Genomic DNA, 13,044 nt, shown 5'->3' on the forward strand with positions numbered 1-13,044 from the left:
CTGGGTCGGGACGGGAACGCTCGATCTGGCGATGCCTGGAGACATGAGGGTGCCCGTCCCCTGAAAGTCCCGATCGCTGAGGTCTGGGGGCACCGATCCGGATCGCCATCCTTATAGACCTTGGCTTCCGTCCTGGTCTAATCCAGCTATCCTGCCTGTCACAACGTGAGGAGCCCCAGGGTTTGTTTTTACTCTTCTTGATTTACTCCTCAACCCAACAAGCGGCAGGGAGTCGGTAGGTAGGATAAAAGGGGGCGGGGGGATGACGACTGGCAAGGGATATATGTGCTTTCCGTTGTTTCCGCGCAAATTTCATTATGACAACAATGTCCTCCCATCTTTCCGTCCTTCCGTTTCCCTCCCCTGGGTCGCTGCGCACGCAAAGAAAACGTGCCAACTTGCACCCTCCACTCGTAGTTCCATGCGGACCAGACGCAACAGCCCGGAAAACTCATCGCCCGGGCCGCTACAAGCCAGCATGACACCATGATACATGACTCCTTTCGCAATACAGACACCTAACCATGAAATGCAGTTGCGCGCTCTCTCTCTCTCTTCTCTCTTTCTTCTAAACCAGGGAAACCATTCCAAAGTCGTTGAAATTCGCCATCAGACTCCATACGTCATTGAAGTGGCATCGTTGAAGTCGTATCGTCGAGGTGGGATGATATAGAGCTGTCCCTCGCATCTGCCGCGTGTTGTAGTCTTGGTCATGGCCCACAATCCAGAGGTGATTGCCGCTCCAAGCCTTTGAGGACATGGCCGATACTAGGCCTCCTTCTTCACATCAGACTTGGAGCTTTTGTCATCCTCCTTCGCGGGTTCAGAGCTGGAGCTGCCGGCGGCGGTCCCGCTCGCCTTCGCGTTCAGGTCGAATTTGGGATCGAGTTTCTCGGGGGTGACTGGGCTGCCTATGACCTCGTGACTGTTGTCCTCGGTGGACGTCGATTTCTTGGACACCTGGCTGGCCAGGTCTTTGTCCTCTTCAGAGTTGTCGAACATCTCGGTATCGTCTGAGTCGGTCAGCACTTCCGTGCCATCGCCGAGGAAGATTATTCGGCCGCGGTAACCGCCAATGCCAAAAGACTTGCCCTTGTTAGAAGACTCGTTGTCGTAGTCATTACCACTGTCATTGTCATCGAAGTTGTGGTGGACACCAGGACCTCTGAACTCGGCTGTTTTAATCGTGTATAAGAATTAGCGCGATGCTCTTTCTCTCGACAGGTGTGTCGTGCCGCAGGGACGTGCTAGAACAAGAAAGGATATTATGCCTTGTGCGGCAGTTGCGTACCGTACTCGGGTGGAGCGCATGGCCCGTCACCGTTCGCGACCCGCTTAGCGACCTCATCATACCACTCCTCCTTGGAACGGCCCCTCAGGAAACCAATCACGATCATGGTCATGTTGTCACAACCAACACCACCGGTCTCGGAGTTGGAAGCCAAGCAGTTGTCCATCATGTTTTCGCAGATCTTATCCAGGTCTTGCTTGGCAGCAATGCCACGGCGAACAAACTCGGTAACAGCTTGGGAGGACTGGCAATCCCAGATACCTATGTTTCGCGACAGGGGTTAGTACGTGTGACCACGGTGGGCTGGGCTGGTGACTGCGGCGCCAAACGTACCATCACAGGCAATCACCAGGAACTCGTCATCGTCGGAAAGGTCATGTACCACGACGTCGGGGTAGGCGGTCACAATCTGTTGCTCAGGAGCAAGCTCGGCGCTCTTCTTGAACTCGAAGTCGCCGATGGCTCTGGAGAGAGCGAGGTTGCCGTTGACTCGTCCGAAGTCGACGAAGCCACCAGCCGCGGTGATTCTCGCCTTCTCGCCTGGGAATAGAAGGTCAGAAAACCATGTGCAAAGTATGCGCAGCGCACTTGGCCAAGCATTAGCGCACCTTCATTCTGGGGCTTGTGGTCGAAGGACAGGGGCTTTGCGCGACCCTTGACACCCAAAACACTTCTGGAATCTCCGGCATTGGCCTGTCGGGAACGTCAGGTCAGCTTGTGAAGCCCGGAGGAAAAGTGACCAGGGTAACACAAACAACGTAGATTTTATCGTCGGTAAGGAGACCGACACAAGCTGTGCAGCCAGAGACCTCCTCTTCATATTTGGGATCTGTTGCGAGAAGGAAAAAAAAGATTTGTCAGCCACGTGCCCCCTCACTGCGGCGGAGAAGCCAGGACATCTGTACCATTGAGTATTGCGCGGTCGGTGGCGAGGAAACCATCCTTTAGCGCCTGCTCGTAGTTGCCCGCCTTGAACGTGTCCTGCTTTGCGATGATGTTATGGATGTTCTCGCCTGTGAAGAGGGCGACTTTGTCGCCGCCGTGGCCGTCGAAGACACCGAAGAAGGAGAGCCGTTGGGGGTGGTTCTTGGAGGCGTCGGGGTTGGAGGCCAGGAGATCTAGGACGGTGGTGTGGGCATCCTCCATGCTGATGCGCCAGCCTTGCATGGCAGAGACGCCGTAGATGAGCCTGTTGTCCTGGCCATTTTCAGATGTCTAGAGAGAGGCAGAGCGGTGATGTCAGCAGTGCACAAGAGTCAGAGGTTGGCAACACGGTCGGAAGGGAGTAGAGGCTTCGAGACAGAAAGGGGGAGAGCGAGAGAGTAGTCGTGGTATCCATCGGCAGGACACTGATGTTGCGACAGAAGACGACAAACAGGCCAGTCGAAGTTGTCGCGTCGACCAGATCATGACACGACGGCGGCGGCAGATGCTGTGGCGGCTAAACTGGAGCATGGCGCGCCGACCAGCGGTCCGTATTGACGGGGCAGGGGACAGGACTGGACAGGACAGGACAGGATAATGTGCGACGGCATTGGGTTTGGAGATTGGGTTTGGTTTGGGTGGCTCTGGGGATGGACTGACCTTCTCGACAACTGGCTCACTGAGTGTCTGACCCATGGCGCACGAGACTGAGGGGATGGGTATTGAGGATGGGTAGTAGGAGCTGGCTGTGGAGGGTGTTCGTGGCGGTGGTGGTGAGTGTCAAAGCGAGTCGAGGCGGAAGTGGAGGTGGAGGGCGGAGGCAAGGCAGGGCAAGGCGAGGCCAGGCCAGGTGAGGTGAAGTTAGGTGAGGTCTAGGTGAGGTGTGGATGTGGTATTTTTTTGGTAGCAGAGGCTACCGCGGGGTTACAGGGAAGAGGGAGGGATGTGGATGGGATGGGATAGGATGGGATTGTGAGAGTTGATAGGGACCAAAGGCGTGCAAGATCAGAGTTTTCCCCTTTTTTTTTCCTCGGCGTCCCTGTCAAAATGGGCCAGATGGACTAGATGGTGGGCAGGCACTTTAGTCGGATAGCTGGTCTTGGGTGGTCAACGAAGGAGAGCCCCAACATGGCCAGGCCCAGGCCCAAGCCAGGACAAGGACAAGCAAAGACAGGGCAGCACAGCAGCACAACGATTGACAACGACAATGACAATGACAATGACGTTAAGGGTCTAGAATGTCTCGAGTTGTGCCTAGGATTGGTCAGGTTTGGAGGGGAAAGGGCGTCAGTACGTTTGTCTACTTTGTACCTAGGTAGGCTGTAGGCTGTAGGCTGGTGGGACCCTCTGTAAAAAGAGGTCGAGGAACACCCCCAGCCTGTCCACGGGTCAATTGAGTCTGCAGCTACAGCAGCACACACCATGAGCTCAGGTGGTCCAGTGGTCTAGGTGGTCCAGGTGCCTGGGTATGACTGATGTATGCCCATCGATTTCGGAGTGAGGGCTGAGCTGAGGGGCTAAAGACCAGTCTAGAGCGGGGTACCTGGGCCCCCAATCCCCTAGGATCAGAGTCTGAGGAGCTGCCCATGTGGCCTGCCTGCCTACCTCCTGGGTACCTGTCTGCCCTCCTGTCTGGCATCCCGCCCAAGAGCAAGCAGCTGGGCCTCCCACCACTTCCCTTCCCACCAGCTGTGGAAACGGCAGGGCAGCAGATGGACCATGGACCACCTGGGACACCTCGGAAGCATATGTGAGAGGGAGCTATGATCGCCCAGATGTCTGTTCTGGGCGCTGGGCCCGTGCTTCCCTAGCCGCAGTACAGTACCTACCTATGCACAGGGTTTCACCCATAAAGCCAGGTACTTGCAGGGCTGGGCCGAGCTCCTGCAGACGCAGGAGCAGACCAGCTGTGGGGCAGTTGGGGGCTGGACCCTTTGGCCTTTTCCTGTTCCCCCAGTCGCCCCCCAACCAGCATCTTCAAATGACGTACTGCCACCATCGACCTCAGTTTATTGTGTCTTCTATGAAAGCATCGCATCTGCAGAACACTGCATCTAACTAGATTGCCTTTGTCAAACCCCAGATCCAGATCGACCGCCTTTGATCTTAGACAAACACGTGATCCAATACAGCACAACACTGTCCCTTTCACTTCCAAGAGCAAACAACATTGAGGCATTGACAGTCCTGACACAGAGGCTCATAGACCCTTGTGCTGGTAGAGAGAGAGAGCATGTTTTGTCACACAGCATATCATCCATCATAGCAGGGTTAATCAATGGAGCTCGTTCAAAAGACCAATCTTTTTCAAGTCCTTCCCTAGAGGTGGTGTCCAACCACCAGCACGAGACTGTATGCCATGCATGCGGGTGATCTAGACACAGCTACTAGGTAGGTAGTACACGGTATTAAACATGAAACCTAGGGCCCGGTATGGCGGAAAGCGTTTGACGTAGAGTGGGCCATCCGTTCCGCCGTCCGGACCGTCACCGGCACCGGCACCGGCGCAGACACTGATGACATCAACCCGACTCGACCAAAGGACCCTATCGCCGACTTCCTCTGCTCTAAGAGAGGTGTATGTCACAAATTACAGTGGATCACCATCATTTGTGCGACTGGGAACGTGAGCGGGACAAATTGAGCGGGCCAGCTCTGAGAGCAAGTCTCGCGGCCACTGTCTCGTGCCGTTGTGATCTTTCCCCTCCTTTCGTGGTTCCCATTCAGCATTGTATACTGCCCTGGCCAGACACAGCCCACGTCAACAGCACCTATCGCAGTCGACATGGCCGAGAAAGAGACCCCAAACCCGATGGCTGGGCTACCTGAACCCCCAGCCGTCTCCGTCAAGACCCTCGCCGTCACGGGCATCATGGTCGATGTCTATGGGCTGGAGGAGCTCCCATCAAGCCTCACGCATGTCTCCGTCCTCTGGTTGCACAACCCTCGTCTTGGGACCAAGGCAAGAATGGCTCCCATGGCGCAGCGCGCAGTCGGCGAGTACAATGCCACAAGAGCGGCTACGAGCACACGAGGCCTGATTGCTGCTGCTTTCGGTAAGCAAGCTCCTACATGTACACGTCTCATCGGTATCATCATTATCATCTTCGGACTTGATACTTCCCTGGCCTGTGCCGGCCTGACCTGACCTGATCTGACCTGAGCTAATACCCCCCAGACCAACGCAACCACGGCACGCGCGAGGTTCACCCCCTAGCCAACCAATCCTGGAACAAGGGCAACCCCTTCCACGCCCAAGACATGTTCGGCATCGTCTCGGGCACAGTAGTCGACACCCGCCTCCTCATCGACGCCCTGCCAGGCTACCTCTTCCTCGAGCCCAGCCCGTCCCCGCCGCCCGCCCTCGACCAGCACATCTGCCTGGGCGTCTCGCTCGGCGGCCACTCGACCTGGCAGGCCCTCTTCGCCGAGCCCCGCATCACCGCCGGCGTCAGCATCATCGGCTGCCCGGACTTCCAGCTCCTCATGCAGGACCGCGCCCGCCTCTCCAAGCTGGCCACCTACGACAGGTCGGCCGCCGGCGCCGGCTTCCTCGGCAGCAGCGACTTCCCCCAGGGGCTTGTCGCGCAGTGCGCTCGGTACGACCCCAAGGGGATCCTCTTTGGTGCTGATGGAGTCGTTGAGTCGCCGTCTGAAGAGCAGCAGGCCCGGCTTAGGCCTATCCTTGATGCGCACGTCAAGGGGAAGAGGCTGCTCATGTGCACCGGCGGGGACGACAAGCTTGTCCCGTGGCGGTGCTCCGAGTCTTTTACTAAGTTCTTCACCGGCGCCGCGGACGGGTGGTACAAGGACTCGGGCCTGGTCGCGGACAATCGGGTGTACCCGGGCAGGGGTCACGAGTGTAGTCCTGAGATGGTGGTGGACGCCGTGCGGTTTGTGTGCGAGGTGGTGCAGAGTGCGGGTGCTGGGGGTCCAGCTGTGTCGAGGATCTAGTCTGTCTGTCTGTTTGTCTGTCTGTCTTTGTGTCAGGCATGGGATGAAATGGCTTGAATTAGAACACTTTCAGGCGATTGTCAAAGAGCGAGGTTGGCTCGAGCTGGGGCACAAGCCTGGTAGAAGGAATGAATCTTGGATGGCTTCTCTAGCCGATTTAGATGGCTAGATTCAATGCTTCTAGCTAAGAAAAGAATACTCGATTCATCATCATGGTCCCGGAGTGGAAAGCCAGCAATTGCGAAACCTCGTCACAAGTATGTGCTCTGCACGATCTCTATGCGCACGATATTTTTTTATAGAGCCACGAATCTACTATGTTGCCTCCAAACTTCATGTTCTAGCTCCAATTAACCAAGTCTCAGAGTCGATGACAGACTGATTTGTTTCTAGAACTTGAAGACTGAACAAGTGTCATGTCCTGGTTTTACTTTAACGAGTCTACGGCCGCATGTAATCATTAACAGCTTGGCCGGGTCAACCAATGATGAATACGGAGTTAAATAAGTGGAAGAGACTTTCAGATGCCATTTACATTCCAAAGGTCCGATACTTCCACAGGCTCCCTCACCTGATTGCCATTATAGCTTTCGAGTCTTTGTGGGAATATAATTTGTGAGACAAGTCCTTCGGAAAGAAAAACAAAACAAGAGCTTGGAGCAAAGTGTTTAAAGATTGTGAAAGTGTAAAGACACGGAATTACACGAAGGTGTAGGTTCAGACTACCCAAAACATACACACTTGCATTCCGGGGAATTATTTTGACATTCATGTACATGAAATTTGGCTGGTCATGCGGAGCATCTTCAATCTTGAGAGCTTGTGAAGTTAATGAGATTAAATGTAGTCGTTTGCCGATCTTGTGTGCTGTCACTCATTAGGGACCAGGAATTGTGGTATACAAGCCGTCCAGGCTTTGGCACGGCAAAACAAAGGCCAGTCTATTTGTGCAATCTATCATGCAATAAGAGTAGAAAAATTGTGTCTAAGGCCAGGAATCTCTAGTCTTTTCCCCAAGGTTTCGCTCCCCCTTCAACTAGGACTTCCTCGCCGTCCTCAAGAACCTTCGTCACAATATCACCCTGTTGTCTCTCATTCTCGCTCAAAAACAAGGTTTGCGAAACATGCCACTTGTTTCTATGTGCTCTCTTCGACTTAAGACTGTCTAGCTGACCCTGAGGGTCCTCCACCCACTGATTCACCGCATCCTCCTCCCTATCTACTACCTCAGGGACCCCTGGCGGATTTATACCGATGAAGTTGACCCTGTCAAGAGGGAAGGCTATAGCATTGCAGTGCGCTTCGACGAGACGACGGCGCTTGAAGGCATGAGAGACAATGGTGAGAAAGTTGGGCCATCTCGACGTGCTGCGCCAAAATTGAATTACGCTGAAGAGGATGTTTTGGTGGCTATCCATGGCGCGCTCCTCGCACTCAATGCGCGGGTGCAGGGGTATAGGAGACAGTGGATGCGAGCGCGTGGGAGTGTTTGAGTGCGCTGGCGATGAAATGAGGAGGTCCCAGTAGCCGTTGGCGGCGGCGAGATTGGCATAGCTGCGGGCCTCTGAGAGGGGAGTCGATGCAGCAGTTGGACCACTAGGAGAGTATCAGGCTCTGTATGCTTTCAGACATGAGATAAGTCGTTGACTTACCCTGAGAATACAAGTATGGCTCTGTCGTCCTCACCAAGCGCTTTCACGCCTGCCTTGGCATGTGCTGTGTATGTCGGCGTTTCACCTTTCTTCCAGGCCTCAATGACCCATTCTGATTCGTCCTGACCATTGGAAGGCCCTCCAGCCCAGATCGCATGGCCGCAAACAATGATCAGGTGGTTTGGTGGCAGCATGTTTTGGTGTGCAGTGAACAGTATGACCACGAAGGGAGCTGAGGTTTGGAAAGGCAATGCTTGATTCCTTGAGTCGATGAACGTGGCCAATCAGGTTGAATCATGTGACAGGGTGCGATACTGGGCCCATAGGTCACCTGGGCTCACGATCATGAAAACACTGGTGTGCATAGGTGCACAGCGAAGATTCAAGACTCATTTTTGTCTCGTAGGCATCGCAACACGTCAGAAACCAGATAGAGACTCCCAGCCACAACTACTGGACCATCCCGGTCCAATGCCGAGTTCAGGGTCTTGGTGAGATCCACGGTGTCATGGCTTTCAAAGATGACGGCGCCGCATTGCCTCGCTGCATCCAAGATTTCTTTTGGCTCCTGGGGTCTAACCCAAGGCATACCGTCCACGGGTCCGAAACGCACGGCTGTGGCGAGGTCGTTTGGTTGTAGTATGACCTTCAGAATTCCGCTCACGTCCTTGCCGTGTGAGGCAGCGAGAATCCATGTGACCGGCCTTCCGGATGGTCTCAAGTGTTTGTTCACGTATGCAGCCAGAGCCTCGGCCGACTGGACGTTGTGTGCGCCGTCCAGGAGGAGTTCTCTCCCGCGGGGAGGAATTCGCACACTCTGCAGCCTCCCTGGCAGTCGGGTTTGTTCTATGGTAGCCATCCACCGCTGGAGGGTCACATCCTCGTCGGGACAGGCGCGGCGGAAAGCCTCGAGGGCATTGGCGATGTTCTGAATTTGGTGCGGCTCAAAACCTGCCCGTGAAAGTGAGGATTTCAGACCGGACAACTCGGACGGGAAAATGACCTCGGCTCCGACGGCCTTGGCGTGCTCTTTGACGACCTGCAGGACGGAGGTCTCGTTGCTCTGATCAACGACACAATCAACGTTTTCCCTCATGATGCCGGCCTTGGTCAGGGCGATCTCCTGGATGGTGTCCCCCAGCAGGAATTGGTGATCCAGCCCAATCTTGGCAATAACAGTGACAGCCTTGTGCTTCAGAGCGTTGGTGGCATCCAGCGAGCCGCCCATTCCGACCTCGATGACGCCGAACTCGACCTTCTCACGCTCCATGATCTCGAAGGCGGTTGCCGTCAACAGCTCGAACTCGCTGGCACCGATGCTGTCTCGCTGGTCCCTTTCCTTGACGAGCCTCTCGGTGTCGAGGAACAGAGTCTCAGACACGGGCTTCTCGTTTATGGTGATGCAGTCCCACCGGTCGATGAAGTGTGGCGAGTTGAAGCGTGCGCAGGAGCGGCCGCTGGCGTGCAGCATGGCGGAGAGATATGCGCAGGTTGAGCCTTTGCCATTGGTGCCGGCGACGTGTATGGCTTTCCACGACTGTGGCGTATGTTGCAGGAGGCGCGTGATGCGGGAGAGGCCGAGTTCGATCATCTTGAAGCTGGTCTCGCTTCTTCTGCAGTGCTGCCTGCTGCTCGAAGAGACGTGCCCAGGGCTGATGGTTTTGCTGTTGGTATGAGAGATCGGTGGCCGGCGCCCGGTTACGGCTCTGGACTGACAACCAGATAAGTCTTTCTGCCGGGATATATTCACAAGTCGATGAGAGATTGTGAGGCTGGACGAGTCATGTCACGGCATGGTGAGTGCAATTCGATCTCACGAGAATATGAGCTGATTTTTTATCATTGTTCTTATTTTTTTTCCTTCGCGTGAGAGATAGGATGAGAGTGAGAATGCCGCCGTAATGGGAGAGCATTATGCCCCACGCTCACGCTGACAGTCATCATCAGAGAGTGCTTCACTGGGCAGTGGACAGGCGCAGAGGCGATGGACCAGGGTCAGGGCAGCAGTGGGGAAAATTGAGCATGGGGCTGCTGGGTTGATTGGAGAACGGACTGCTGTTAGCTCCATGGCATTGAGCCGCACTATGCGCACTAACAAAATGAAACGGTCCCTGGCCTTTGAACAACGGGCGCTGCTGGTTGGTAGACGGCCGTCCCGTTGCCCCCCCTCGGCCGCGCCCCCATGCTTCCTGCCAATGGAAGCTGTATGGTGTCACTGTGTATGGGTATGGAGGGGGGCTGGACACTTTCCTCTTTCCAGGTTTCCACCTTCCCACGCTTTCCCCCACCCAACCAGACCTGCCCTGACTACCCACACCCTGACTACTGGTTACCTGCAACTAGTCCAACTCTAGTCCTCCTTCCTGCACCTGCACCTGCGCTTCTATCCCTCGACAACCCTCGTTTTCCTTCATCCATCCATCCTTTCAACCCTCGACTTTTTGCATCGCCTCGCGATCAGAAAGAGGTCCATCACGCCGCTCATTCCTCATCCCCTCCCCAGCCTGCTCTGCTGCTCATCATCTGGCAGGAAGAAGACTGCCCTGATTCCTGCCTTTTGCTGCTGCACTTTGTTGTTGCTGTGGCGCGTTGATTCGACGGCTGGTTCGCCTTGACTTTTTGCCCTCTGCCCTCTCCTTACCTTTTTGTTAGCCCCCCTTGACTTGACTTGACTTGACACTGGTCCGCCCTGACCCTTGGATCTCGGAGCCGAACAAACATTGAGAGTCACCCGCCATCACCATCGCCATCGCCATCGTCACCATGGGTTTGCCGTGAGTACAGTGCCCCCTCCTCATTCTTATCACCATCACCATCACCATCGCTGCACCCTGCTCCTGCTTGCGACTGCAATCATGGTCCAAGTGCCGGCCAGCGACGCGAACCTGCGCCTGGCCCCCGCCCCCAGGAGCACGAACAACGCGCTCTCATGCGCCCATCAGAAACCGACCCGCCGCATTGCGAGTGCGGGCAACGCTGACTTGTCGGCGATCATTGCCGCATCTGCAACCGCGTCTTTCTACTCTGTGCCTCTACTGACGCCTCGCTTCTGCCTCTCAGTCTCTACCGCGCCCCTGTCGAGTCCGACCTGAAGGCCAAGGTCCCCAAAGATCCTCCAACCCGCGCTCGCTCAACCATCCGTCGCAATCGCCGAAGTCTCAACGACCCCAGCTCTCGATCTGCCTCGACCAGCGCACACTACTACTCTCGTCGCACTGGTCCCGGTCCCCGCGCTCGCATTATCTCACCTCCCTCTGCTGAATCACCATGGACCCCGTGGGACAATGTCGAGCCTGGTGCTACTGAGCCTTACGCGGCTTCGCGCTCTGCGACCCGCCGGCCTGGCGCATCAGACCCCATGCACCTGCCCCGGGACAACACCACGCAGGACCATTCTGGCCGGCGTGAACCAGTCCTGCGCGAGGTCATCACCCGCAATGGTCCCATGAGCCAAGAAGTTGTGCGATACTTTGGCCAGCACATGGCTAGACTGTACGCCGACACAAGCTCCAGGGGTGGCCAAGACTGGGATGACACGCCTAGAGTCGAGACCCGAGAACGTGCCTCTGCCTCTCCCGATGACGGTCCTCTCCTTGTGGAGGTAGATGAACACACTCAAGTAAGCGACCCTGTTTTCGCTGACACCCACCTGCCCCAATCCCCAATTGCCTCGTACAGGAATGCACATGTACCCTCCTACATGCTGCGCATATACCGATTCGTCCCAGCTACGTTCTAAGTTTCGCGTCTTGACTAACCTCTCATTTTTAGCGGCCGACAACTTTGGTTCGTGAATCCATGGCGAGGCCGAGAAGCGACAGGGATGTGAGAACTCGGACAGACTTTCTGCAACGTCAGAACGAGCGACTCATCGTGATGAGACGTACGCTCAGGGCCCAGGAACTCTCAGCCATGCGGGAAGGGCGTGAAGCCCGCGCAAGGCGATCAACTCCTGGCGATGCCACGCTCGAGGCCCGCTTCGACGGACTAGGCGACCGTGACAGGAGCCTCAGTCCCGAGGGCGACGGTGTCTGGGACACGCTTCTCAGCTCCATCACCCCAGATCCTCAGCCGCCCAGCGTAGGAACCTCGTTCGCTTCCGCATCTGCGGCGACGTCGCATCCCAGCACCTCGTCTGGGGCCAACAGTGCCAATTCCTCGCGCACATCCCTTGCCGACGGGCCCGATGGACCCTACACGGCCGAGGAGATTGGATTCGCTGATGTATGCGAATCTGGCGGTGATAACTCGGACACTGAGGGTGATGAGGACGAGGAGGCGCGAGAGAATATTCTACGACGCTTTGGGCGGACCCACGGGGAAATGACAGAGCGTGATGATGATGATATCGAGGTGTTTGGCGGTGTTGAGTCCATGCAGCGCATCGTGCGGAATCTTGCCAGGCGCGAAGACATTCCCGACGAGTGGTGGGCCGAGGCTGGGCTCAGTCGCACGCTGGGCAGGGAGGGATCCTGAGGGCGAAGGCATTTTGAGGACGGCGGCGGGGGTCGACCGCGCCGGGACCGAGAGGAAAGCACCGGATCCAGGTGCTGCACAATAACCATGACCGAGCTCTTGGTTGAGTTGACGGATGGCCTTGTGCACAACAGTCATGTCACGAAGTTATGGTTTACGGGACAGCAAGGGAAAGATACAAAAGGTCTATCTGGGCAGAGTGTAATGTGTGAATCGATCTGCGAGGTTGCGATCCGAAAGAAAAGCGATGCTTCATTCACCAGGAGTTACAAGTGGCAGCTGCTTCAGGGCGAGCTGCCGAGCCGGCCGCTGGCCATCAAATTGTACGAATAAGTGACGCTGTGCTGGTCGGCCTCCCGATGGCCCACTGATCGTCAGTCGTCATGTGGGAATTGACTTCGCTTTGTGCGCGTAACCATCAAACTATTGCCGAAGTTTCCCAGAAGTGAATGCATGTGTCGTAACACCATCTTGCTTTGGACGGGCGCTCGACTGTCGTATCAGATGTGTGCCGTGCCCGAATTCCGCATACCGGATCTATATGAGAACGAGCCCCGGTGGGCAATGGGGACGTGGATAATGATTGGAAAGTCTAATGTGCATATATACATATATATATGTATATATATACCTGTATATATCGTGGACGAGAGGGGATTATGCGTCTAGTCCCAAATTGGGCGTCGTTATCCCAGGTGATGCTCTCTGGACAAGGGAAAAAGCCACGCGCCGAGGACCGAACTGTGC

General features: G+C 55.8%; 4 protein-coding genes across 4 annotated transcripts; 2 read left to right on the forward strand and 2 right to left on the reverse strand.

Annotated features, from left to right (window-relative positions):
• Window positions 1–768: 768 nt before the first annotated feature.
• On the reverse strand, window positions 769–2,911 carry J7T55_006932 (uncharacterized protein; the record flags this gene model as incomplete). Its single annotated transcript, XM_053135074.1, has 7 exons — window positions 769–1,175; window positions 1,292–1,552; window positions 1,625–1,831; window positions 1,900–1,984; window positions 2,050–2,120; window positions 2,197–2,506; window positions 2,705–2,911. 7 exons carry the CDS (start codon window positions 2,909–2,911, stop codon window positions 769–771), a joined length of 1,548 nt encoding a protein of 515 aa, XP_052987217.1.
• Window positions 2,912–5,000: 2,089 nt separating this feature from the next.
• Window positions 5,001–6,169, forward strand: J7T55_006933 (uncharacterized protein; the record flags this gene model as incomplete). The annotated part of the gene is made up of 2 exons (XM_053135075.1): window positions 5,001–5,271; window positions 5,394–6,169. 2 exons carry the CDS (start codon window positions 5,001–5,003, stop codon window positions 6,167–6,169), a joined length of 1,047 nt encoding a protein of 348 aa, XP_052987218.1.
• Window positions 6,170–7,170: 1,001 nt separating this feature from the next.
• Window positions 7,171–9,412, reverse strand: J7T55_006934 (dihydrofolate synthetase Fol3; the record flags this gene model as incomplete). The annotated part of the gene is made up of 3 exons (XM_053135076.1): window positions 7,171–7,765; window positions 7,822–8,053; window positions 8,281–9,412. The coding sequence occupies 3 exons, from the start codon at window positions 9,410–9,412 to the stop codon at window positions 7,171–7,173; spliced, it is 1,959 nt and encodes a 652-aa protein (XP_052987219.1).
• A 1,264-nt stretch (window positions 9,413–10,676) lies between these two features.
• On the forward strand, window positions 10,677–12,297 carry J7T55_006935 (uncharacterized protein; the record flags this gene model as incomplete). The annotated part of the gene is made up of 3 exons (XM_053135077.1): window positions 10,677–10,804; window positions 10,882–11,440; window positions 11,593–12,297. 3 exons carry the CDS (start codon window positions 10,677–10,679, stop codon window positions 12,295–12,297), a joined length of 1,392 nt encoding a protein of 463 aa, XP_052987220.1.
• Between the last annotated feature and the right edge of the window lie 747 nt (window positions 12,298–13,044).

This window comes from Diaporthe amygdali (assembly GCF_026229845.1).
Source record: "Diaporthe amygdali strain CAA958 chromosome Unknown NODE_51_length_283962_cov_64_506962, whole genome shotgun sequence".
NCBI classification, from domain to species: Eukaryota; Fungi; Ascomycota; class Sordariomycetes; order Diaporthales; family Diaporthaceae; genus Diaporthe; species Diaporthe amygdali.